The sequence below is a fragment of the Melitaea cinxia genome, chromosome 3 (genome assembly GCF_905220565.1).
Source record: "Melitaea cinxia chromosome 3, ilMelCinx1.1, whole genome shotgun sequence".
In the NCBI taxonomy this organism is placed as follows: Eukaryota; Metazoa; Arthropoda; class Insecta; order Lepidoptera; family Nymphalidae; genus Melitaea; species Melitaea cinxia.
Window position 1 is genome coordinate 17,305,838 of NC_059396.1, and position 27,238 is coordinate 17,333,075.

The following is a 27,238-nucleotide window of genomic DNA, read 5'->3' on the forward strand; positions in this document are numbered from 1 at the left end:
ATCGGTCTAGTCACAGAATAAAATACTTTTTGTTTAATCATAGAAAAGAACTTATATATATTACTATGTGTACAATTTGGTGGCTATACTTTGTATATGAAAAAAAAATCTTAGATCTGTTGCTGTGTGAAAAAGACACCAATAAACACACATTCGCATTTAATATAAGTATTGTTAACTTTTGAGTTCTTGAAAGATGAATCTTGTGACTTAAATTTGGTAAAAAAAAAATAAAAGTAAAAAGGTTGACAATCTGTGAATACGGCTGTCACTACACCTGTGAGCGCAACGGCAATATGTTTATACGCGAGCGACAAAGACAAAAGATGAGGGGTCAATGTACGAAATTCTTCGTGCTCCGCGTCCGTGCTATACCTATATACACTCGAGACGATAGTAATCAATACACTCAAATATACAACAAAACTTCAACCGGGAAACGTGTTTTGTGTTCTTCGTTGACTCTATTTTAATAAACAAGTACTTTTGAAAACATTGACCGAGGGTGACCTCTCGGTACGAGTTTGGAATTGTAACATTTCTAATACTACAATTTTCTGTAATTTCAGATACAATTCGGGAAGCAAGTGCTTCTCGCAGGTGCACACGAAGCACTTGACGGTCACGATCGACGCGTTCACGATACACAACTCGCTGTGGCAGGGCAAGAAGGTCCAGCTGCCCAGCAAGAAGGACATGGCGCTCGTCATATAGAGCCGGGCTCCCGCTATCCACATCTAGTCGCAGGCGGCGGCCGAGGCGAGCCTTATTTATCTTCAGTTTACGCTTCGGTAGCGCGTGAAGCCAGTGTTGTTATATCGGTTAGTGTGTTTCGTGGAGTGAGAATTTCATTTCACGGACTGTCCGGGTCGTCGGACGCGTTCGCTCCGTCTCAATGATCGTAGATTAAAAAGACTAATATGTATGCCGCTGACGACTCGCTCCGGAGGAGTGTCGTCAGTTAGTGAGTCATTTGCGACGTTTTTATTAAACGTTATGCAATTGCGAATGAGGTCTGTGTCATATTGTACAGTTAGTATGGATGGGAGATCGAAAACTCGAATTTGATCGGTGGGAAACTCGTACCCTGACTGGAGCGTTCTAGAAATCTTAATTAAAAAAAATATATCAGCTTCGAGGCGTTGTTTACGATTTTAACGTGTTTTAGCGTAATTATTGCTTAAGTAAAATGCATTGGCTTTAATAATGTATGTTTAAACGTGCGACGCGCTCCAGTTGGGAGACGAGCGTGTAGACGGCGGTTGTGTATCGAATGGTCCGAAAAGCGTTTTGGTTTGTTTTGCGTGAGTAACGTTTTATTTAGATTTCGTTTGCACTCTTAGGAAACGATTCGTTCGATTAGTAATTTCGAAAGTTGCAAAGAATCTTTTTATACAGACTCAATATGTGATATAGGCTGAGAAGTATAAAACGTATACCAATATTTAATGTAAGCAAATTAAGTTTATGATTGAGATGTGACTTTCGAAATGCCTAAGGAATTCATTTTTTTTTCAGCCAGTAGCGGCTAGTCGTACCATGAACTTTTCACACTCTCGTACAAATATTAATTAATAATAAACTCTGAATTTTATGTTTCAAGAAATATATAATACTTTATTCTATTCGTTACATATTATTGTTCAAACAAATATTTCCTTATCGCAGACATTATTTCATTAATTTGCGTCAAGTCTGGAGTATTTTTTTCGCGTGTACGGGGACTCAGAATTTGTACACGAGTGTGGAGAAGCGCTCACACGTTAGCAGTCGCTTAGTTCGATAGAGCGCGGTCATTGAGCGACGTTTGCCATATGTTTAGTGAGACGGTCGATACGTTCCAACGTGTCTCAACTTTTAGATAAATGAACTCGCCGACTCTCGGCTCTATTTTGACGTTTGCGATCTTTATTCACTGCCATTTTATTATAATACTCAATTTTAAAAAGCTGTTTTTATGTGCGACGTTTCTGGAACGTCGTTTTATTAATTCTCGATTAGTGACTAAGATTTTAAAATGTTGTTGTAAACATACCTTGGCGCCAAAGTGTAGGGGAATAGTCAGATAGCCGTTAGATGAAGTTCGAATTTGAATGTTTTTAAATAGCCGAGTTACTCGGTCAGCGATGAATACGAGTCGAACGTCAGAATACGCGGGAGCGGTCGGCGAGTTGTAAGCGAATGCCTTGTCGTATATCGTAAGGAAATAACAAATTCACAAACTAATCTTTGCTTACGTAATATGTAATATGTAACTTGTTAGTGATTATTTTCAATTGACTGGAGTTATGATTAAGATAATGAATATTCGTTTAAATGACCTTGAATTATGTTGATTAAAATACAATTTTTTACCGCTTGTATAGCTAAAAATAAGACAAGGCACATTTTACGTGGTAATTGTACTGCCTTACTCTGTAAATAATTGTTTTCTTTTTTGTATACAGCTATTTATTAAAACGATGTTAAACGAAAAATTGATGAATGTCATTTTTCATTGTTCAATGATTGGTCATCAAATTATATACTACCGATAGTGTATGGTATGCAAATATATTGTATTATTAAAAAGCATAACGAAATAATATTGAATTTCATATTAACGAGTGGTTTTATTTATATATTTAGCTACAATCCCAACAAAATATATCTGGCTGTCTATTCCGTAGCATTTCATTAAACCTTAATTGAGAAAGGAGATAATAATACAATACAATACAAATATACTTTATTGTACAACCAAAAACAATACAAGTAACATAAAAGAAAAAGAAACAAGCGAGAAATAATAATAATAATAATAACAAAAAAAAGGAATGTACAAAAGGCGGTCTTATCGCTAAAGAGCGATCTCTTCCAGACAACCTTTAGAAAAAGGACATGAATAAGAATAAAGCGGCATAGAGGTGTACTTTAAAATAATATATGTAAACACATATAATTATATAACTATGCATACACTTAAATCGATAAAATTACAGGCATGAAACTACATATAAGAGTACATACATAAACATACATACATACATACATACAATATAAACAACTAATAGATATTATGAATATAAACGACAAAGTACAAGAGAAATATAGCACACTAAATCAGTAACGATATTATAGCAACTTTAAGTAATGGTCTTTCAAATGGCTCTTAAATGACTCTAATGATTGTGCACGCCGTATACTTACGGGTAAAGAATTCCATAGTCGGGTCGCTTTTACAGAAAATGAGTTAGAGTAAAAAGAAGAAGAATGAGATGGAATTTTAAGAAAGAGGTTACTATCAGAGCGGAGAGACCGATCGTGAGAATTCGATAATAATTCAAAGCGTTCTTTTAAGTAGCAAAGCGTCTTCGGATTGAACAGTGAACAGTAGAGAAGCGATAGAGAGTGAGTATTTCGGCGGAATCTAATTGGGAGCCACCCGAGTTGTTTTCGAAAATCAGAGATGTGGTCATATTTCCTTATCCCAAAAATAAACCGAATAGAGAGATTTTGAATACGCTCGAGTTTATTAAGTTGGTCTTCCCTTAGGTCAAGATAGCAGGTGTCGGCATAATCAAGGATAGGTAGAAGGATCGTTTTTGCTAACACAATCTTTGTGGGGATAGGTAAAATATTTCGTAACCTGCGCAAAGAACTGATCGCACAAAACATCTTACGGCTTAGTTCCTTTACTTGTGAATTCCAAGCTAAATTTCGGTCAAAAATGACGCCTAAATTTTTCACTTCTGTACTGTAAGGAAATGATATTGTTGTTAAAAATAATAGGTGGCAGAAGTGATTCATCTAAGCGACGAACCAAACGAGGGCTACCAATAATACATAATAATATATAATACCTGACTTTTCACGGGGTTTACTTTCAATCCAAAATAATTACTCCAGTTAACAATTTCATTTAAGTCTGAATTCAGTGAACTAATTGTAGAAGGAATATCAGTTAACTTGGAGTGAGCATAAATCTGGAGATCGTCAGCATACAAATGGTAGCGAGAAGTTATATTATTGATAAATATTGAAAATAGTAGAGGTGTAAAACGCCGCCTTGAGGTACACCGGCATTCACGGTTAGCCATTCAGAGCAAGAGTCTTGGACTCTTAATACGCTGACGACGACCAGTTAAATAACTATGAAACTACTTAATCACTAATGGAGATATATTGAGAGATTTAAGAACAGCCAGTAATATGTCTTAATCTACCGTATTGAAAGCATTACTGAAGTCAAGCAATGTCAATACAGTAAGTTCCTGGTTGTCCATAGCCAATCTGATGTCATCAGTAATCTTAACCAAAGCAGTAGTTGTACTGTGACCAGTTCTAAAACCCGATTGGAATGGATTCAAAAGGTTGTTTGAACAAAGAAAAAATTCAAGCTGATGATATAAAAGACGTTCTAGAACTTTAGATAGGAATGGGAGAATGGAGATAGGACGATAATCACTAAGTGAAGAAGCATTGCTTTTTTTCGGGAGAGGAATGATTTGGGCGTCTTTCCAGAAAGAGGGGAATGTACTGGTCATAATGGAGTTATTGAAAATTGAAGTTAAAATTGAAGTCAGATAATCAATAATAGGAATAATCATTTTGCGGCTAATACTATCATAGCCGACAGCATCAGATTTTATAGGTAAAATATTTTTCCTAATATCACATTCGGTTAGTTGAAGAAAGGAAAATGAGGATGATGTTGGAGCTAAACTGGCTGAAAGAAGGTTTATAGTATTTAATTTAGTTGCATAATTAATAGCATCAGAAGAGCAAAAGTGATTGAAATAAGAGAAACAATATATTACATTAAAACTCTCATTTATTCGCATTCATAATTACATTCTTTAACTAAAACCTGCGCATTTCTATTAAAATCGTTAAACACATTCATTTTTAACATTAATAAATAATTATTTCTAAAACGACATACTTTAGTCAAATTAAAATTTGTGACAAACTTCTTGTGAAACTAAGCAAAATTGTTAACTTATTACATATGAGAACATTATTTTGTTCGTTGTTGTTTTGCTCAAGGATATTGTCAAAATTGTAGGAAATATTTTAAATGCGATCTTTAACCTGATCCTAACTAGGAATTTGCATTTTATATAATTTTATTTTAAACTTTACAATGTAAAAAAAAGAAAAATAGTAATTCAGGACGGAAAGTCCACTTTCACAGATTGCAATATCCCAAAATGTTTTTAATTTTAATCATTAATCAATAATACTTAATTCTTACAATTAAATTAGATAAATAATCAGTTTTACTTAAAATTAACATACAATTGCTGTAAATATTCGTACTAAAAAACTTCGAATAAACATTGATGTGGCAAATAATTATTAAAAAAAAAATCAATCATTTTTCATAATACAACTCGTATTACGTAATTAATAGTAGCACTTTAACCATATTCCAATATTAAAAATTATAATTTTTTTACGGTCGGTAACTATAAAATTAACGATTTTGCCATTGCACATTATAAAAAAATTGAGCTAAAGTTGGGAGGTATCGTTTACAATGAAAACGAGCCGTTCCAGCGTCTCTCCGGCGGCTGCGGTCTACACGATGTAGTAGTGCGCGGGCGACGCGCCTCCCGCCCTGTGCACCGGGGCAGCGGGCTCCGGGCTGAGGGCCTGCGGAATATACTAGAACAATTATTATTAGCTTCAGCCTGTAATATCCCACTGCTGGGCATAGGCTTCTTTCCCCACGTAGGAGAAGGATTAGAGCTTAATCTACCACGCTCAGTGACGTAGTGAGCTTAACTCGCGCCCGGGACACAATACCTTTTTAGCGCCCACCCATTCGAAAACCATATAATATATCCAGTTATTTTTTAGTTTTCGTACCATTTGGCGGCCCTTTGTGAATAGCGCCCGGGGCATGATGCCATCCCTTGCTCGCTACGCCACTGACCACGCGGCTCCAATGCAGGTTGGTGGATATATTCCCTGCTACGAACGCTATCAGGTGTACATGATAACAATGGGGACATTTAACGTGCTCTCCGAGGCACGGTGAGGAGACTCACAAGGACTAACAACCAGACCAGAAATAAATATTTGTATAAACAGAAATATCCACTCCGAGCGGGAATCGAACCCGCGACCGTCGGTGTTTTAGGCGCCGCCGACATGACTCACGCACCATTACATCAGAGTGGCCGTTATTATTATTGTAATGTAATTATTAATTACTTAAGCCGGCTAACAAGTTTACGATCGGCGTGGTGGTAAGTGAATACCGTAGGTACCGGAAGCGTGTAACACCAGAATCACTACAAGCGCGTTGCCGATCCTATCCGCGACCCTCTCCAGCTCTGACTGCCTGACTCACCAAAGGAACAATATTATAGGGAGCAGTTATATAGCTGTGATCTTCTGTAAGGTTGTGGAACTTCCCAAGTAGGGCTGCTCCAAATTTTGAGCAAGATATTTCCTGCTGTAACCTACCTCAATAAAAAACTATGATAAACCCAATGTTGGGCAACGAGCTGGCTATTACAGGGAACCGCAATTTATTTTCGAATGCGACTTTACAAAAGTCAAATAAAATTTCAGAAATATCATTACAAAAAATGCTCAAAATATGTTTGTCCGCTGAAGAGAAGATTTTCAAAATTATGTATTAAAAAATTAAGGTAGACCTGTTTTGACCAGTCGGCTTAGCCCTTGTACAAAAATATAATAGCCAACATTTTACGGCCTCTTAAAGTCATTTTCCAAATACTAAAGTCGTCACAAAATAATAGGCCAGTTTGGACATATGTCAGCGGGACGTAAATAGCGAAGTAACCATACAACTCGGTATTCGATACTCACGATAAATCGATTCAAGTTTGTATGAGTATTTGATCGATTTGATTATGTAATGTAAAGTGCATTCGATTAAAATTTTGATCAAAAATATAACTTAAACTTTAATATTGCAGTAATTTGAAATAATAATACAATGGTACAAAAGGTCAATTTGTCTTTATTTTATAGTTTTCTATTGTTTACGTGAATTTTAATCATTATAATAAAACATTTTTTTTCGGATTTTATCGCGGTTTATTTGCCAATTTTATTTACGACTTTGAGAGTCAAGCTCTTTTTTTTTCATTACATCTCACGACACAACATTTAATTACGATTAAAATCGAATGAAGCTGTAAAATGTAGCTAGTGTTTAAAGAAAATATAATTAAAACGTAACTGTGTTTGAGACGTTTCGTAAGCTACTATAAAGTAGGCGTGAAAAAATACTCCCAATATATTGTATCATATTATAATATTTAACGCGCCAAAAAATGTACGTATGTTTTACAAACACATTATGTTATTAATAATTCTTTTACAGTTTCGTAACAAGTTACGTTCTAGGGTATTTGTCAAATGTCCAAACGGGCCTCTTATTTTGTGACGACTATAGTCTTAAAATGTAATTCTTACCTCTTCCTCGTTGAAGTCGTTAATCTCAACTGGTATAGTTTGTCCGTCTTGCGTAATGACCTGTAGAAACGAGGTTTTTTACATAAATAAAAAAGCTCAAAAATTAACATTATGATAACATATAGTGGTGAGAGAGAACGCTTGATTTACTAGAGGTTATACCACCAGAAACATCGTAAACGCGTTGCCGACCATACAGTCCCCCCCCAGGCTCAAGTCACGATACTCACCGTAGGAACACAGCATGCATTGCAGTTTTATTTAGCTGTTATCTTCTGTAAGGTCGAGGTACTTAGCCAGTCGGGCTGCTTCAGATTTGAGCAGGTATTTCCTGGTGTACCCTACTTATATTACCCTATTTTACAATAAATTAAAAAAAAATAATCATAATTTGTACCTGCAAAGTTTTCCCGTCTATGGATGTGATGGCAAGTTTTGTGCCATCTTGCATTGTAAAGTGCAGAGGATTCCCTTGCTCGTCCGTTACCTAGAAATAATCAGTATCAGTAAATGAAAAAAATAATTTAAAAAATAATGAATTAATAATAATAAATAAATAAATATTCTTATTTAACATACACACACGGTCGTCTGTTCCTATGGTAAGCAACTTAATGCTTGTGTTACAGGTAACAGCCGACTGTCACAGCTAAATATATATATATATATTTTTGATAAATATATAAATATACATATTACACCCAGACTCAGGTGAGAATCGAACCCCAACCCGAGCAACAAAAAGCAGGGCCACTACAAACTGCGTCAACGGGCTAGTTAATAGAAAAACAGCTTAAATTGAAACAAACACAAAACAAGATCTTCTCATCTACATATTATATTACACAACTAGCTCTACCCGCAACTTCGTCCGCGTGGAATTTAACAAAAAAATTTTTGTTCAGTTCTCAGAGTTATAAAATAAATAAATTTCTAAAATAAAAGTAGCTTAAGTTACTCCTTACTACATGAGCTATCCACCAGTAAGTCCCGTCGAAATCGGTCCAGCCTTTTCAGAGATTAGCCGGAACATAGGATATTTTGGTATAGGTACCGTGTACACATCCATAAGCATTTAGTAAAAAGCGGTTATTTTAATATTACAAACAGAGACTCCAATTTTATTTATTCGTATAGAATATATCTCATCTATCAAAACTGCTGTTTTCTTTTCTATTCATGTGTTTCATTTGCTCATTGTCACCCTGCATTAGGCAGTCTATCCCTGTAGATGCAACTACAGAGACCCAGTGACATTCCCAAGTTAGAAATAGAACAAGTTGATCTGAGCAACATTTTTTTATATATGTCTAATTTGGCAAACAAGGTGCCACATGATGGTAAGCGGTACAATAACACGCCTGAAACACCAGAAGCGTTGTAAGCGCATTGTCGGCCTCCTCTAGAGCTTTAGCCATCTTATTCACCACAAGAATACAACACTACTCAAGAGCGATATTATTTAGGTGTGATCTTCTGTATGGTCAAGGTATTTCCCCCGATTCTGAGCAGGACATTTCCTGCTGTGTCCTACCTCAATCTCATCTATTAAAACTGCTGTTTCTTTCTCTATTCAGATTTTTCATTGACTATGCATTTGACCCTGCAACAAGCTGCCGCAGATATTGAGCAGGATATTTCCTGCTATGCTTTCCTCAATCAAAACTGCAGTTTTTCTATTTAGATGTTTCATTTGTTCTTTGTCTCCCTTTTTTTACGCGGGGAAAATCAATCATGGATACCCATCGGCGCGAGGGCGCCAGAGGGTTATGTCAGACTCCTACTGACTAAAAAAAACCAACACGTATGAGCAGTCGTACGCCTGGGTGGGACGAGATGGGGTCGCGCTAACATTCGCCACCTCGCCCCGGCGGTAGGCCCGGACGAAACCTCCGGGCCCCGGTACAATGGTGGGGGTGGCCTCGCTCACAAGAAGGCCACCCCTCAGACATGTGGGGTCGTGTCGTCCGACCGGCTGAAATCCCCCGACTATCGGCCGGCGACCCCACTTACTTTATGTTTCCCTGCAACAGTCAGTCTGCCCCTGCATATGCAATTGAACATCTGCAGCGACGTTTCCAAGTCAGAAATCAGCAGAGCTTATCCGAGCAGCTCACCGGTATGTTCTCCCTCTCTAGCACCAGCTGCTCAGCCTGCAGAACGCCCTCCTCCTCCTCACCGCTCTCCATCTTCAGCGGCTGCAGCTGCGGCACCAGCAGGGACGTGCCCGAATACATGTCGCATGGGCTCAGCACTTTGTTTTCTTCTATGTCATCCTGGGAATCAGAGTAAATAATGTTTACCTATTGTTCAAGATCAATGGATGATTTCAGAAGAAAAAAAAATTCAAATTATCTATACAATATTAATAATTGTGTTTGCTCGCAAACGAAAAAAAACCGACTTCAATTACATCGACGACTAATACAACGTAGATCGACGAAAAAATAGTCAAGTAACAACGCATTATCAAAGATTACTCAAAAAGTAGTTATCAGATCTCGATGAAATTTAAATGTGACCATATGATAAACATCGGCTTTCGATTAAATTAAAAATAATTAAAATCGGTACACCTAATAAAAAGTTATTGCGGATTTTCAAGAAGTTCCCTCGATTTGTCTGGGATCCCATCATCAGATCCTAGTTTCCTTATCATGGTACTAAACTAGGGATATCTTCTTTCCAACAAAAAAATAATTATCAAAATCGGTACACCTAGTAAAAAGTTATTGCGGATTTTCAAGAGTTTCCCTCGATTTCTCTAGGATCCCATCATCAGATCCTGGTTTCCTTATCATGGTACTAAACTTGGGATATCTCCTTTCCAACAAAAAAGAATTATCAAAATCGGTACATCCAGTAGAAAGTTATGCGGTATAATACAACGTAGGTCGATGAAAAAAGCGTCAAGTAAAAACGCATTATTAGATATAGCTCGAAAAGTAGTTGTTAGATCTCAAATAAATTTAAATGGGACCAATTGGCACACACCACCTTTCGATTAAAAGAAAATTTGTCGAAATCGCTCCACCCAGTCAAAAGTTCTGATGTAACATACATATAAAAAATAAGTCGAATTGAGAACCTCCTCCTTTTTTGGAAGTCGGTTAAAAAGAACAATAATGGGCTATTTGACAATGTGAAAAATAAAGTGTAAATTGCTGTTATCAGTATATATTATTAGTTTAAAAATGGTTATTCATTAATTATAAGTTGGAAAAAATAATTAATTAATTTAAAAATCAATAAATACAAATTCATTTTTTTAAGCGTATGTCACGTGACACGGAACGTTCCTGATTGGTTGGTCGATCGGAGTTTATGATGACGTCACTTGCCTGTAACCGCATTTACCTGCTTGTTGTGTTTATATGCTTTCAAATTTGTTTTAAAATATTATCCTATATTATCCATTGTTTTTGAGTGATTTATTTGCAATATTTTACAAATTCCGTCAGCTTTATCATTGACAACAATTTTGTAAAAGCAGACAGCAGAAACCTGCCCCAAGTCGACGCAATCATGGTCAGATTCTTTTTCGAAAATAATTCCGATTTCTGTGCTTCGGAACTAAATACAGTAATACCCCGACTTACGCTACCTCGACTTACGCGAATTCGGAGTTACGCGATTTAATTTTCTCGTCTATTCGTTTTTTGTTTGACTCCCCCCACCCGCATTATTATTCGTTCAGTTTACAACAGGCACAGACGTGTAGTGCGGAATCGGCGCGTAGGTACATAAGTTACGATTTTGTGTTTTTTGGGAATCGACAGTCAGATCAATTACGAAAAGTACCCCGCAAAACTGTAACCCGACTTACGCGAATTCGACTTACGCGGATAGCGCTCAGTCCCACCTATCGCGTAAGTCCGGGGTATTACTGTAATTGTTTGCTCGCAAACGAAAAAAAAACCGACTCCAATTATATCGACAAGTTATAGTAGTAGTTTATCGTACAACGTAAGTAGACAAATAAATTGACAAACGCACTAGTCGTCACTACGATTTTCGAGGGTTTCCCTCGATTTCTCTGGGATTACATCATCAGATTATAGTTTCCTTATCGTGGTACCACACTTGGGAGATCTCCTTTCCAACAAAAAAAGATTTATCAAAATCAGTTATCGGTTATCAAAACAGCAAAGTAAGTATGACAGTTCAGCGGTAATTTAAATTTTATCATAAAAAAGTAAAATAATGATGAACTTCACCGCAAGCAATTTTTATAGGTTATAGTATAAACGATGATAGAATCTTTTTATAAAATTTTGATTGACTTTGTTGTCAGGAATAAAAAATAAAAAAACATTTTTTGAAATTTATTCACCGAACGGAATAGTTTTATTTAAAACTCTCAAATATAAATTAATTAAAACAAACAGTTCAAAATTATCTTCAAGGTCAGAAAAAGTACTATTTAATTTAATTTTTTTCAAGCATATAAATATTTGTTCATGTGGCATGTGGGTGTGTTTATGTATTAAATGAACTAAAAAATAGCAGTCAACAGGGATTCCAATATACATCATTGGCTTTTTTATGATTAAGTGCAAAGTATTCTGCATACATTTCATTTTTTAACATATTCATTGGTCCATGTAATGCTCGTACTGGATTCAGACACCTTTGATGGAGTAACTGTAAGTCAGGAAGAATCTTGTTGTAAAGGATTTTCTTTATATAAAGATACATCACTCTCTGACTTTTCATCATCCACGAAGTTGATCCTTTTCTTTATATTAATAGAACCAGATGTAGATGGCTTTTTTGGCAAAAGCATAAATTCATTTACAATGGAGAACTATACAAAACAGTAGTATTGAGAGGAGAAATAGCTGTATCTCTTGTTAGGGGGCTTAGTTTGCACTCTTGCTTCTCGTACGCACTTTATTTATAAAATGACACTGGACTGATTTTTCAACTATTAGAACAGGTTCTGTTAACATACTTTTCTCACATTTTTGGGATAATACTGAAATAAAAAAAGGAATAATTAATTTATAAATTATTTAGAAATTATATGATATTACTGTCTTAGTTAACTGGAATAAAACTCTAGAAGCGTAGAAATAGTTTCAGTATGCTGTAGAGACTAAGTTTGTATACTTTTTGTACAAGCTTCGATTGCAGTAGCAGGAGGCTCATCATTGTTTATTATAGGTTGTTGAATATCTTCACTTTATTTAACAAGTTCCATTCTTTGCCGTTTGACAAATGCAGATATGGAAGTACCAGCATCATGCATTCTTTTAATGTGATCTGGTTGGCAATGACATTTAGAAGGCAAAACTTTATCTTTAAAAATTATTTTCTGGCTGAAACCCATGTTGTACTGGTAGTAATTTGCCATGTCATTTTCCATCTGTAACAAACAAACAAGTTTGTCAGGACCTTTAAGTGTAATACTTTTTGAAATCATAAGTCTGTAGTTACAATTTGTAATTAATATTATGGAAAACAGCAGAAATATTGTACCAGTGAATTGAGTTGCACAAGACATTCTGTTAAAAACATTAGTGGTATTATAACTTCAAATCAATACAAATTATTTACATTCAGAATGTAATAAATTATTAAAAATATATAAATATTATGTTTACTTACATCGAAACGGTCTTCACGGGAGAAAATATTTGTACTATTCGCTATGTAATGATCACTCCGAGAAAGTTGCAACCACTTTCGGCGCACTTTGACATTCTTTGGGACACTTACGAATAGTTTTTATGGAGTTTTTATCGACGTATTCGTACATTTTGGAACTGCACACTATTTGTAACTTATTTTATTACATAAATCACTGTTATTATTATCTATGACTATTATAATAACACTTTCGTTTTTTGTTTGCAACAAATCTATGTAAATGACAGGTGCCACAGATCAAACTACAGGCAAGTGACGTCACCGACCCCGTTGCAGCGCCATATTGTCAAAATAGCGTATTGGCGAGATATTTAAATGTTGTACTTTTCGTTTGATATTTTTCAGCAAATATGTACAAGAATAATAAAAAGCTATTACTGGGTTTTTTAATATCTACAATGATTAATAAGATAAAATGGATTTTGAAAACCAGTCAAATAGCCTATTAAAATAATGAGGTAAATTCGGGGAAAACTGTACTGTATTTTGATTAGATATAATCTTTTATTACTAAACAAATTTCAATATATTTTTAGAGTTTTTGCAATATTATAGGCTTTTAAATTATCATGCAATAGATCAGTGTGATCGCCCCCCCCCCCATTATCGATTTCATGATTAAAAATAGAAATAAGATTAATAATTTGGTTTTCTTATTTTGAAGATATGTAAAAAATAATCTTACCCTTGTCATATTTAGTCACCTGTTCAGGGTCCAGTATGTGAAAGGCAGTCGCATCAGAGTCATCCGCTTCGTACGCCACGTATATGACGCTCTCCTCCGTGTCCACATCGTCCAGCTCCAACTTCTCCATGATCGGGTGCGGCACCTGCACTTGTGGCACCTGCAACTGCGCCTGCTGGTTCTTATCGTCTACGAGCAGGCTGATCTGCGTCTGAGTCTGTTGGAGATTCCGCCTGGCTAGCATACGCCGACGCCGGACGATGGCTTCCACTGCGGTCCTGGTAGCACCGATGAAAATTTTAAATTTTATAACTCCAGATTTTACACAACGCAGCTTAATGTCTATATTGAGTAGCTATATACTATTAAGGGTACGTAGGGCTTCTCGCCGTGTGGACGTACGATGTACTGTGTACTGTGCACTGTGACTGTGCAGTGCGCACGCACCTGTCGTGCGCGGGCCGGCGCGCGTGGCGGCGCGCGTGCAGGCGGTGCTGCGAGGAGGTGGTGAAGCGGCGCGGGCACTGCGTGCACTGGTAGGGCTTCTCGCCCGTGTGGATGCGAGAGTGCTCCGACAGGTTACCCTTCTGGCTGAAGCTCTTACCGCACACGTTACACGAATATGGCTTAACGCCTGGTGACAAAACATTAAATTACAAATTATCAAATAAAGTGATAGTTTAAAAAGACATATCTTCTGATTATTATTATTAAACCTTTATTGCGGATATAGTTAACAATGTTTCTTGCAATTTATGTTGATCGACAATATTACAAAAAGGGTACATGCTAACGTATATCCGCGTGTCTTTGGGACACAAAGGCCTCCTCCAACTCCTTCCACTTCTCTCGGGACAATGCAGCCCTCTGCCATAATGGGCCTGCAACCCTTCTGATCTCGTCTGACCATCGCTTCCTCTGTCTTCCTCTCTTTCTTCTGGTGTGAAATCGAGGAGTCCACAGGGACACATCCCTCGTCCATTTATCTCCAGTGTCTCTGAGCATGTGGCCTACCTACCTCCATTTCAGGGTTTTTATTTTTAATATGACATCTTCCACCTTTGTCGTTATGTTCTGATAACTTAATTTTATTTTATTAAAAATAAAGTGTACTCACCAGTGTGCCATCTCATGTGTAACGTGAGACTGGTTTTGTGTGCAAATTTCTGTTTACAAATATCGCACGAGAACTTTTTAACGCCGGAATGTAGAATTTGGTGGTTAATCAGGTTCGCTTTGGTCTTAAACGACGCATTGCACGTCTGTAAAAAAAAAAAAAATAAAAAAAATCAAAGTACAAGTAAAATCTGTTTGTGTATCTCGAGCAAGGTTTGCGATGTTTAAATATTGATATTGCATCTTATCAATCAACTGTTGTTATAAATTTTGTTGTAAATAATTAAAATTTTTATTTTATTTATTTTTTTTCTTTTGACACCTCTGTTCTTGTTTTAGAACGCGATCATTTAAACAAGGTCTTTTATATGGTATCAAATCATTAATAAAAAACATGGTTTTCATGTTTTTAATATAAAAAAATGATTTTCTGTTCTTTAAAAAAATGTTTTTTCCCAACGCTGATCTCAATACGCAAACGGCTCACCCTGCAAGTGAAGGGGCGCGCCTGCGAGTGCACGAGCTGGTGCCGCTGCAGCAGCTGCTTGTGTCGGAAGGCCTTCCCGCACGCTCCGCACACGTAGCGCTGCGCCGCGTGCTCCGCCTGCTTGTGGTACACCACGGACGACGGGTGGTTCAGCACCTGCGGGGACGGTACGCGTGGCTCACTGTACGTGTGTACGTGCGTGCCGGAGGGCACGAGGTAGACACGTGCATGCGGGGGGGGGGGGCACGAAACTGTTAGTCTGGATTTATGATACATGTAATTAGATATCAGATTACTTTCTGATGAGTGTTAATCCAGAATCTAATTTATTGTCACATAGAAAATACTGTGAGGACATAAGACTTCCATGTCTTGAATAATTCGGACTAGGAAAGTAATTCTTAGGTAGATGATTAAACTTAAAATTTATCTCATGTACCTTTCCACAAAGGTCGCACGCATAACCATTAGTAGGACGGAAGCGGCGATGCGAGACCCGGTGTACTGCCAATGACTGCGGGTAAGCGAAACGTGCTTCGCATTCTGTACAAGCATATGACTTCTCTCCAAGGTGTACCGCCTAGATGTATAATATATTAAGAAATATTAAATTTTTAGAAATATTTGTATTATTTTATTTTATTCGAAAACCTAACATAATATTAACAATAATAAGGCCAGTAATGGGTTTTCCTATCTATACGTCTTAGTACTGTATACGTCTTTAGTACTGTTACAAAATGCCAGTATTAACATTATGTATGTTTGAAAATTGATAGGAATATGAGTTATCTAAACATATGATCTATATACTATCAATTTGTTATGTAATCATTAATTTGTGTTTGACTGATATGTCTACAAGTATTATTTTAGAGTGTATTTAATGAATGATACAATTCGTTTACATCTAAGGATGAGAAAGAGAAAAATGGAGAAATATTGTATAAGGCATTATTTAAATTGGTAGAATGATTTTTGTTTTAACTCATAAAATTTTTTTTATAAAAAGTTAATTTATTATAGTGTTATTTACCTTAATGTGTAATGACTTGCTTTGTCTGTTACAAAATAATTTACCGCAATGATTGCACTTGTGTTTTTTCTCTTTGTTTGTTTCTACTTCATCATTACCATCTTCGCTAGCACTGTCTGAAACTAAGTTTTACATCAGTTGTAAAAAGTACGACATATTGGTCATATTGTAACATTAATAAATATCAGCTAAAGTGAAAGAGCGTTAAACAATTCTGTGTGAGAAATATTATAACAAAACAGTTTTGGAGAGAAAATAGTTTCAGTTTTAACCAATTTTCACATTCTTTTCCAATATTTTTCAACAACTTATGATATCTGAGTCTAAGAAGACCTAACATCTAAATAATTGATAATTTCTTGATAGTTGTAGAAGTAAAATAGAAATTTTGAAATTAAATTATGTTGAAATGTGGAACTGATGTAAATGGTCAATTACAGTAACATACACATTTATTTATATTTGGGTAATATTATAACCGTTTTGGTGTTCGAATCCTGTTGGGGGCAGATATTTGTACCTGTACTTATATCTATTTCTGATCTAGATGTATATAGAGGTGTCCTCCACGTGCCTTTGAGAGCATGTAAAGCTGTCCATGTCGTGAGTAATTCAAACTAGAAAAATATCAATCTGAACTAGAAAAATATCAGAGGCCTCTGTTGTTATCATAAACACCTGATACATTTGTATCTTTTCTCATAGTAAAGAAATTATCTGCCACTTTGCAGTTGAACAGCATGGTGAATTTAGCTCTTATATTAAAAGCTGAATGAAATATGCTTGCCAGACTAACAAAAAAGAAAAATATTAGGAAGTAAATAAAGAAACTTACCAATTTTCTCATTATTGCTGTTATCATTATCTTCAGTCGCATCTACTACTTCTTCAGTGACATCCACTGCGTTTATCGCAGGCTTGCTTGCATCACTCAAGTCGGGAAGTGCTTGAGGATCATCTGTTTCATCTTTTTTGTCAGTCGGAGGTGTATTGTTGTTTTCTGCTGTTGTCTCTTTTGCAATGTCAAGTGAATCTTTAGATTGGGACTGAAAAACGTATACAAGAAACATTAAAATTGTGACTTCTTACTTTCCAAATAGCCCAAACCTAATTTTATTACTTTTTATATGATCTTTTTTTCAGTAAGGCAGTATTTCGAGAAAATTTACGAAAAGTTATCGCCTAATAGAGACTTAATTGCTAAACATCTGGCAATGCGGTAGTAGTTATATTTTTGTTTTTTCTATTTAAAAAACCACTCCCATCAGACGCATACACAAACACTTTGTACACATTGACGCACTTATCTGCACGCTTCACAGATCCACGAGCACGAACCAACACACACACACGCACTCACACACTTACAGGGAAGCATCATACACACGCACTCAAACAACTATACGCACGCAGAAACACACGTACACGCACGTAGTCATATCCACACATACGCATCACACACCCACACGCACGCCCGAGTACCGCAACAAGTACACACCTCCTCACACGCAACTCAAACTTTGTTACAAGTATACCAGCGACTTCAACGGTTTCGTCTGTGTCATGAGCGGTGAGAGCAGCCCTAGCGACAATGGTGGCGCCGTCGCGCAGTCGCAGCGGAAGCCACGCACTCACATCCACACTAGCACGTGCACCCACGTCTTCACACTTACTCACTCCCAGCAGTCACGCACCTTATCAGCGGCTTCGACAGTCTCGCCCGTATGCGCGGCGGCCTCGTGGTGTGCGGCGAGGGCGGCGCGGGTGACGAAGGTGGCGCCGCAGTCGCAGCGGAAGCGCACGCGGCCGTGCGACGCCACGTGCGACATGTAGCGGCCCCGCGAGGAGAACTGCTGCCGGCACACCGCGCACTCTTCGACTGTCTGGCTCATGCGGCCTGGGGGCGTAGGCTGTGTTATAATACTAAACGACAACACCAGTGATTGTGGAAGATTTTATACACCCTTACAGACACAAATTTCCCAGTACCAGAAATAGTAATTCTGGCATTCTGAAAGATAAAGAGCCTAAAAATATTGGTATAGCATTACAAAATCAACATGACTGAGTTTAATATTTTAAATATTCATGTGACAACATTTATCTGCCAACCCGCATTGGAGCAGCGTGGTGGATTACGCTCTGAACCTTCTCCTACATAGAGAGAGAGAGAGAGAGGTCTATGCCGAGCAGTGGGATATTACAGGCTGAAGCGATAGCGATATGTGACAACAATTGTAAAACAAATTTTAAATTTGATTTTATCAACTTAACAATAAAAAATTAAACAAAAATAAATATAGAATCATTTTTCATTGACCACCAAAAGTACAAAAAGTTAACAAGTGCACTATCAATTACACTATCCAAAAATCTTAGCAGTGTTATTTTATATATCTTCTGTCTCATTTAATTTAAAAAAAAAATTATTGAATTATTGAACCTATAGTGTGATTTCAAATAAAATATCAAATGTATTACAAACCCTTCGGTCTTCCCCGTCCCTTGCCCTTTACAACAACAACCAGCTCTCCTGAGTCTTCCAAATGTCCGATTACCTCTGGTTCCTTTGGAGCTGCGTCGGCTTTGGCTTTTTTCTCTTCCTCTCCATCTATCACTCCTACTTCTATGAATATTCGTTCTAATTCTTTACCCTGTAAAATAATAAGACATTTTTATACTTTTCTAAGAAATATTTTATTATAAATATCTTTTATACATTTTTATTAAATTTTTAGATTTTTTTCGTATGTGAAAACATTTCATTGTATGTCACTCGAAAATATTAATAACAGAATGAAATATTACACTTTATAGTCATGCCTTTAAGTTTATGAAGTCAAATATATAAAACACTATTGTAAATAATACCATACTGTATCTTTTTCAACTTAATATATAAATATTCTAACCTGCACAGCTTCACTAAACCTAGTTGGTGCTTTTCTTTTCCTTTTACCCGATGGTTCCTCTTCATCCTTCTCATCAGGTTTACTACTGACTTCTGGTTGTTGTTCTTTGGTCACCGATTGTTGTGCAATATTGTCTGGTGTTTTAGTTTTCTTAGGCCTACCCCGTTTTCTTTTAGGCTTATCAAGACCTGCAACTTGTAGTGATATAGGATGTTCCACATGATATACTCCATCGCTTGTGTTAACTGAAATTTTATACACAAAATTTTAATTAAAGTATAATATTATATAATAATTTTTATATATGTAGTTACATGAATTTATGTAATTTAGTTTTTTCTTTATGAAAGGACTTGCAAACAAGTAACTTGCAAACAAGGGTCCTGTCCTGTGTCCACCTGATGACAAGCAGTTAGCCATATGCCTAAAGCATCACAATATGTTATTGACCCTACCCCTTTTACCCGACCTTATCTCTACCTATGGGTTACTACTACCTGGCTTACTACCTATGGTACTTTCCTCACCACAGGAACATTACATTATTAGTGTACAATTTTATTTAGCTGTGATCTGTAAGTTTGAGCTACCCCGGGATAAAAGCCCTTATTCAATAAAAGTTAAGTTTGTTTATTTACAAAAAATGTTAATATTACAAAATTGATATATCACACGACCGACCGAGTATTCATAAAAATGGGAGATTAAAATACAGAAATTATCTAGTGGCCCATATCAGCAACATTATTATGTTGTAAAGATAATTATAGTTTGTAGGTGCGAACCATGTTTCATTGAAGTAGGTCACAGAAGGGTATATCCTACAAAAAATTGTAACAGTCCATCTAGAAAAGTAAATCAACATAACAGAAGATCACAGCTTAATAGTACTGCTGTATACAAATATTGTTTGACTTCATTCTGGGCACATTGCAACATATGCAGCACAGGAATGCATTGGAATAAATAGATTTAAAAATTGATTAGATTTGTTGGAATTTGATTCTATCTAAACATATGCCTTAAAATATATTACATGATTACAAAACTAATAAAATTAAGAAAAGAGGTATTTAATATGAATGTTGGCGCTGACAAAGACGCCAAGCAAATAAAACATCATCAAACAAATTGAAAGAAAATCTAGTGAATTTATACATGTATCCTTACTTTCATAGATAATTTTTTCTGATAAAACTTCCCGTGTGTTACTAGACGTATTCAAAATATTTTTTTTATATTCTTTTTCTCTTTGATACAACTCCCGTATAATTTTCTGAAAAAAAAAAAATAGTATTTACCTTTTTCTTTGCTTAATTCTAATGTTATATTGCAATTGTATACTTACTTGTCCATTAATAATTAGATTCAAAAATTCTACTGTAGCTTCTAATTGTATTGTACAGCCAGGACAAATAGTCCTAGGAAGCTCACCGTCATCTGATACCTAGACATAAGTTAATGTTTTGTGATATATATACAATCATTGTATATTATTACAAATATTTAGGTTACACAATTATTGTAATTAAAACAAAAGATAAAATTTGAAGAACATTAATCATATTTTAAATTTATTATTTCATTTAGGTTTTATGATCACGCGTCAAATTGTGGCGCCGACAACTAGTAATAGTACATGAAATACAAATTAACTTGTTCATTTTACTAAATTTCGATAGTACTGACTTCGTTAGTAATATAATGAAAAATATTTACAGGTAAATTAAGTAAGAATATTTAATCACGTTAGTTTTAAAATATAGTATTGAAATGAAAAATAAAGACCTGAAAATGATACGATTTTCTTTTTAAATGTCAGCCATATTGGTAAAATTGGAAGTCAAAACAATCACAATTTAATGAGATGTTACTATACCTTTAAAGGTAAATGTGTGTTAATAATTTCACTCAAGTTTTGATTATTTTCTTCGTTAGAATATAATAAAGTTCCATTATCATTTTCTTCGCCACATAGTCTACAAACGGTGGAATTGTAGAGAAACACTTCCATCCTTTCACTATCTAATATCAATGCACGCCATCTACTTCCGGAATAACATAAATTGATTCATGATTGTCTTGTTGAATATCTGTCAGGTAATCTGCCAAATTGTTTTGGTCGTTTAGGAATAATATAATACACAATTTTGCTAATAAAATGCATACTTCAAATTTAGCTTAATTTTATAAAATTAAGTACTAAAAATTATTTAGTTATTGTTTCAACAGGTTATTATAGTTTTCAAAGGTATTATACACATATTTAAAACAAACGAAACTTTTATAGTTGATTCACCTTAAGAAAATAGACACTCATCAGTACCATTGATAGGTAATTTTTGCAAAATTATTTTTTTCATTTTTAAATGACAAAAAATAGTTCTTCCCTCAGATGGCAAGTTTTAGTCCAAGACTGCCGGTAGTTAGGGCTCCAGGCCACGGAACCCCGAGCGAGTTTCTTAAGAGTCGATCTCTTCTGTAATAAACAATTTACAAACACAACGATAAAAGCAGTTATCGTAAATTAAAATATGATTTTGCAATTGAGCACAGATAGAAATTATTACGTTGTATATTGATGACCTGTTTACGCAACGGCCACAGCCCGGTTTGTGGCTGTTCCGTTGGAGGTTGCGGGCTCCATCCCCGCAGATGACAAGCATTTGTAATGGCCATACAGATTTTTCCCGTGGTGTTTGTGCAATCCTTGTGGGTCTCCCCACTATGCTTCGGAGAGCAGAAAGAGGAGAGGCATATGCCTGGCAGTGGGATATTACAGCGCAGCGTATTACCAATATAAGACAGATTTATAAAAAAAATGTCGGACTGAAACATGTTATTGAAAATATTTTACGATATATTAAGAAACAAATACTTAATCTATATGATATATATGTATGAAGCGAATGAAATTAGAATATATATATGACTGTTCAAAACGCGTATGCGATGCGTTTTGCATGGTACTTAAGACCTTTTTCACGAGATTGTGATTATCGTTGATAGATCAAATCGCAACGGCCTACCTTCCTAGGAGTTAGGACGACGACTTTTAGAGTATGTGGCGGCATCTATTTCGCGACATACAAACTAGAGAAAACTGTCGTATCTTTCATCGCGTTACCAAAGCTATCCGAAAATTTAACATATATACAAGAACCCGACAACAACTGTCGGGGCAATAGCCCACCAGACACAACACCTGTCTAGTTGGAGGATTCTCCCTTTACGGTGGCGGGCGAGGAACTCAACACCTTGTTCCTCGCACCTCCAAACTGATGACCACGAGCATGAACCTCAGCGCAATCTTCATCGTCATCATCACTTCCTTAAGCTTTCGAGCAACGAGTCATACAGCCAGCCAGCATCTAGGGGTTCTGCGGGTATCCTGACCACCAGCATGCAGTGGACGCACATTTCTGGTCATCACCTACAGCCTTCTCAGCGACCTTGGCACAGCACACTGCTCTTCGGCCGGTCAGCAAGTAGAGACGCACTTCTCTCCTGGTTGACGCAGTAGCCAGCTACTACGCAGCACTGCACCACTACGGCTCATTGGAGCAAATGCAGCATCACCTTGACTAATTGGGGTATCACCCCAGACAGTTCAGATTCACCGCGAACTATGCGGCATCTGGTTCCGACTCACTGGAACATTCTACTGGCACGGCAAGCATCATAAGATCTATGGACGACTCAACCTGCTAGCTACCTCCTGCGTTGGAGGGGAGTGATGTGGCGGCATCTATCTCGTGACATACAAACTAGAGAAAACTGACGTATCCTACATCGCGATATCAAAGTTATCCGGAGATTTAACATACATACAAGAATCCAACAACAACTGTCGGGGCAGTAGCCCAACAGACACAGCACCTGTCTGGTTGGAGGATTCTCCCTTTTCAATGGTGGATGAAGAACTTCACACCCTGTTCCTTACTCCCCCAAAAGTAAATCACTAATTAGAGTAGGTTGTTCATTTTACCAATCAGTTACAATTTTCTCACTGGTTTGTCGTTTGAATTTTTAAATTTAATGACAATCGTTTTCAAAATTTATTCCCCATTTCGTCTAATTAAATTAGTGACCTCGCAATCTCTAATCTCTATTAACCCCGTTGTACATTAATGGCCAGTTTCAATACTCTATCTATCTCTAAATTTGCTTACTAGCGATAGATTTTTGACACAATTTATATGGAGTTAACGTCAAAATTCTATCTCTAGTAAGCAAATTTAGAGATAGATAGAGTATTGAAACTGGCCATAAATATTTTATTATTTCTGAAAGTTGGTAGTATTGGCACTATGTTATAATTATTGACGTTTGAATGGCAACACCGACGTTTGTGGCTCTTTGTTAGCCCTTTCCGGTTTTGTTCCTGGGGCCAGAAGCCGTAGTTTCGGTTTTTATTAATTTTAATCGCCCGTCATCCTACAAAATGAGGATCTATAAGGATATTATTACTGGTGAATATATCTGTGTTGTTATTTATTATATTTCTATGTTATTATTTCACTTTAGTAGTTTATATTACATCTTTGTTTTGAGTTTGACATTTTGGGGACGATGTTTCTTCACTTAATTTTTCTTTGTGTCTGCTACATCGACAATAAATTTAATAATACTTTCGAATATTATGTCTGAGATTTATATGAATAAATTAATTTTACAGGTGACGAGATGTTCTCGGACACTTACAAAATCAAGCTGGTCGATGAAGTTATCTACGAAGTCACCGGTAAACTCGAGACGAGAACTCAGGGCGACATCAAAATCGAGGGTTTTAACCCCTCCGCTGAAGATGCCGACGAGGGAACAGATTCAGCGACCGAGAGTGGTGTAGATATCGTTCTTAATCACAGGCTCGTTGAGTGCTACGCCTTCGGAGATAAAAAATCTTTCACACTGTACCTTAAAGACTACATGAAAAAGTGAGTGATCAAGTGTTTCTAAATACGTGGCCTTATTACTTCAATGACTAACGTCTTAGTCATGGTGTTATGGTTCTATTCTTTGCAATGATTCACGGTGACCATTCGATTACAAAAAACCCACAGGATTTGAAATATTGCTATGAAAGTGTTCAGATTGTGCTTCATACATTTAATTTGATATGTTATCTCTTTAAAGATTTAAGTCATAAAAATCCTTATCTTCATAACAAAAATAATCTTTGGGAAAGTCAATGTCATTTTAACGGTACACATGGACCGTGCGTGTGGAATTTGCCATGTGTTCACAAGTGTTAATATAGAGATAGGGACTGAGGAAGGTAGTGCTGATCAACACTTACTATTGTTACCATATGGTAGAATTGAATCAGCTGATGAGACAGGTAATGACTTAATATTCAAAAAAGTTTTAAAATCTAGAGTGGATTTTTTATTTTTGGTTATTAATTATTATTAGAAAGAAAAATGTGAGTTTAAATAGTACAAAATTAACTAGCTGAGCTAGTTAAAACTTATTGTCATGTTTTCCAAAACTTAAGAAGTTATTATCAGCAAGTCTGAGATGACACACATCAAGAATTTAAGGATTTTTTTAACTGTTATGCAATATGTTAATTGCTTAAGTTAAATTTTTAGATAACTTGCCACACCCAGTTAAAGAAAAAATATTCATTGTACTAATACTCTAACATGATTGATGAAATGCTTAAAGTAACTAATGCATTTAATTTAATAAGGATTAAAACTAATTGTACTGCCGTAACTGCATCAGTCTACTATTGTATTCATCATTTAATTTAGAATAGGTACAGTGAAGTATCTTTAATAGATAGATTGGACGGATAGTATTGTAGATGTTTCTTATACTTATAAAATGGAATGATTTTATAAATTGGATTTTTATATATCCAAATTTAGGCAACACTTTCCATGAAGAAGGTTAAAGTAGTCTAAGGTATTCAATTAACTCGGATTCCTGTAACAATTATTGTCATGTTTCAACCAACTGAAACTAAATATTAATAATACATTCTACCTTCTCAAGTATGATCCTCTGAAAACTGAAAACCCATTCAGTACTCTTTTGAGTTGATCTCAAACATCATTAAATCTTCAAAAGTTTTTTACTGTCTTGTTAAATTGATGGTTATATTGTAACATTGTTTCCTTAAAGACTTCAGTTGTACGTTTTCTATAACTATTCATGTTTATCCAATTACGTTATATTAAGACAAGATCGCACAAATACAACATGTGGCTACGCTAGAAGTGTCAATGCAGTTTCTTTGTTCATTATTTCTTGTGATCATGCATGAACATTTTGTATCTTATGATTAATTATTAATCAAATGTCCAATGAAATTTCATATAACTAAAATCACTAGAACAACAAAATTTGGCACTTTGAGTGTTACGTTTAAGCATTAATAACAGTTTTAGGTAATGAATTTTTAAAACTTTATCAATACTAATATTCAATATTTTAAGCATACAAATCTGCAAAGATTTAGTTAGATAGTATTGTCGTTACTGGGCTACTGGGTTTTCACTACTGGGCTTCATGTCTTTATATAACTATACCTTACATATAATTGGTTGAATGTACAGCACCAACTAATACCAGAGGTTGGTTATTAATGTCATCCTATGGAGCGTATGGTGCAATAGTAAAAAACTTTAGTGAAAAAACATTCATTCTCATAATGTTTGTTCATGAAATGGAGATGACAGATTTTTAATAATTTGTAATTTAGTTACATATTAATTAATACAGTGGATATCTCATTTTAAGTGTTAATTATTGAAATTTATAAATCTATATACTAATATTTGATCTTTTTGGGTTTCAGATTAGTTGCTAAATTGGAAGAAAAGTCACCAGACCAAGTAGAAGTTTTCAAAACGAATATGAACAAGGTCATGAAGGATATCCTTAGCAGGTTTAAGGACCTTCAGTTCTTTACTGGTGAATCTATGGACTGTGATGGTATGGTGGCCATGTTAGAGTACAGGGATATAAATGGAGTTTCAACCCCTGTCATGATGTTCTTCAAGCACGGGCTAGAAGAGGAGAAATTTTAAATAAGCAGCAAAAGTGATATTAACTCATAATATTCCACATCCAGAGAGCCTAATTATTAATACCATTTTTTATTTATTTACTCAATCATGTCCGCACTGCAGTAAATTGACTTCGGCTACCCCCCATTAAAGGCTGACCTTTTTTTGTAAAGAAATAATGTTGGTTATTAAATAATTTAACAACTTCTCTGTGTATTATTATATTTCATCAAGCTTTTATTGCATCTGTTGTTCAGCTGATAGTGCCAAGCATAAAATCATCATGAACTTTTAACATTCAAACGTTAGTATGATTCAAACATAGGGCAGTCATAACCTTCAAACATTAGTATGATTCAGGCATAGGCGTCTATATAGTTCACTTAATAGAACTATATAGAATTGTTAATATTTATTACTAAATTAGATTACTTTGAACTGTATGGCATCACAATGATTATGGCTTGTTAGAGAAAAGTGGTGGGTTTTTTTTGAGTTTGGAATTATATTTTTGTATAACGATAAGATTCAGCGTATTACATCCCACTGCTGGACGTAGGCCTCTTTCTCCATGTAGGAGAAGGATCAGACCTTAATCCACCACGCTGCTCCAGTGCAGGTTGGAGGATATATTCCCTACCATGAGTAACAATCACTATCAGATGTCTATGATAACAACCGACAGACCGACAGTTTAACGTGCTGTCGGAGCCACGATGGGGAGACCCACAAGGGTAGACGATCAAACTGGAAAGAAATACTTGTTCAAACACAAATATTCACACGGGAAGGGAATGGAACCCGTGACCGCCAGCGTGAAGGCGCCAATATGGCACGCGCACCACTACACCAAGCGGTTGTCTAACATATATTAGTTGCTTCTAAAGTTTTTGG

General features: G+C 35.9%; 3 protein-coding genes across 3 annotated transcripts in view; 2 read left to right on the top strand and 1 right to left on the bottom strand.

Annotated features, from left to right (window-relative positions):
• Positions 1-2,603, top strand: part of LOC123669640 (patronin) — a 73,918-nt gene extending 71,315 nt beyond the window's left edge. The window contains 1 exon segment of the mRNA XM_045603236.1: positions 570-2,603. Coding sequence (XP_045459192.1) covers positions 570-714 — 145 coding nt within the window. The 3' untranslated portion in view covers positions 715-2,603.
• Positions 2,604-4,794: 2,191 nt separating this feature from the next.
• LOC123668183 lies at positions 4,795-21,382 on the bottom strand. Its single transcript, XM_045601976.1, has 19 exons — positions 21,205-21,382; positions 20,674-20,772; positions 20,496-20,601; positions 19,326-19,570; positions 18,899-19,067; positions 18,108-18,310; positions 17,249-17,459; positions 16,414-16,535; positions 15,817-15,957; positions 15,378-15,533; positions 14,892-15,036; positions 14,222-14,408; positions 13,794-14,052; positions 12,676-12,805; positions 12,330-12,415; positions 9,555-9,713; positions 7,835-7,924; positions 7,438-7,497; positions 4,795-5,637 (listed from the first exon to the last, which is right to left on the bottom strand). The coding sequence occupies exons 1-19, from the start codon at positions 21,337-21,339 to the stop codon at positions 5,563-5,565; spliced, it is 2,778 nt and encodes a 925-aa protein (XP_045457932.1). The 5' UTR covers positions 21,340-21,382; the 3' UTR covers positions 4,795-5,562.
• A 2,271-nt stretch (positions 21,383-23,653) lies between these two features.
• LOC123669641 (translationally-controlled tumor protein homolog) lies at positions 23,654-26,550 on the top strand. Its single transcript, XM_045603237.1, has 3 exons — positions 23,654-23,797; positions 24,004-24,262; positions 26,134-26,550. Exons 1-3 carry the CDS (start codon positions 23,770-23,772, stop codon positions 26,363-26,365), a joined length of 519 nt encoding a protein of 172 aa, XP_045459193.1. The 5' UTR covers positions 23,654-23,769; the 3' UTR covers positions 26,366-26,550.
• The last annotated feature ends 688 nt before the right edge of the window (positions 26,551-27,238 follow it).

Coding starts and splice junctions, on each gene's coding strand:
- LOC123668183 (XM_045601976.1), bottom strand. CDS start 21,339: ATGGAAGTGTTTCTCTACAATTCCACCGTTTGTAGACTATGTGGCGAA. Junction 15,958..16,413: donor GCAAGTCATTACACATTAAG/GTAAATAACACT, acceptor TTATACATCTAG/GCGGTACACCTTGGAGAGAA. Junction 7,925..9,554: donor TAGAGAGGGAGAACATACCG/GTGAGCTGCTCG, acceptor GATTATTTCTAG/GTAACGGACGAGCAAGGGAA.
- LOC123669641 (XM_045603237.1), top strand. CDS start 23,770: ATGAGGATCTATAAGGATATTATTACTG. Junction 23,798..24,003: donor CTATAAGGATATTATTACTG/GTGAATATATCT, acceptor TTAATTTTACAG/GTGACGAGATGTTCTCGGAC. Junction 24,263..26,133: donor CTTAAAGACTACATGAAAAA/GTGAGTGATCAA, acceptor TTTGGGTTTCAG/ATTAGTTGCTAAATTGGAAG.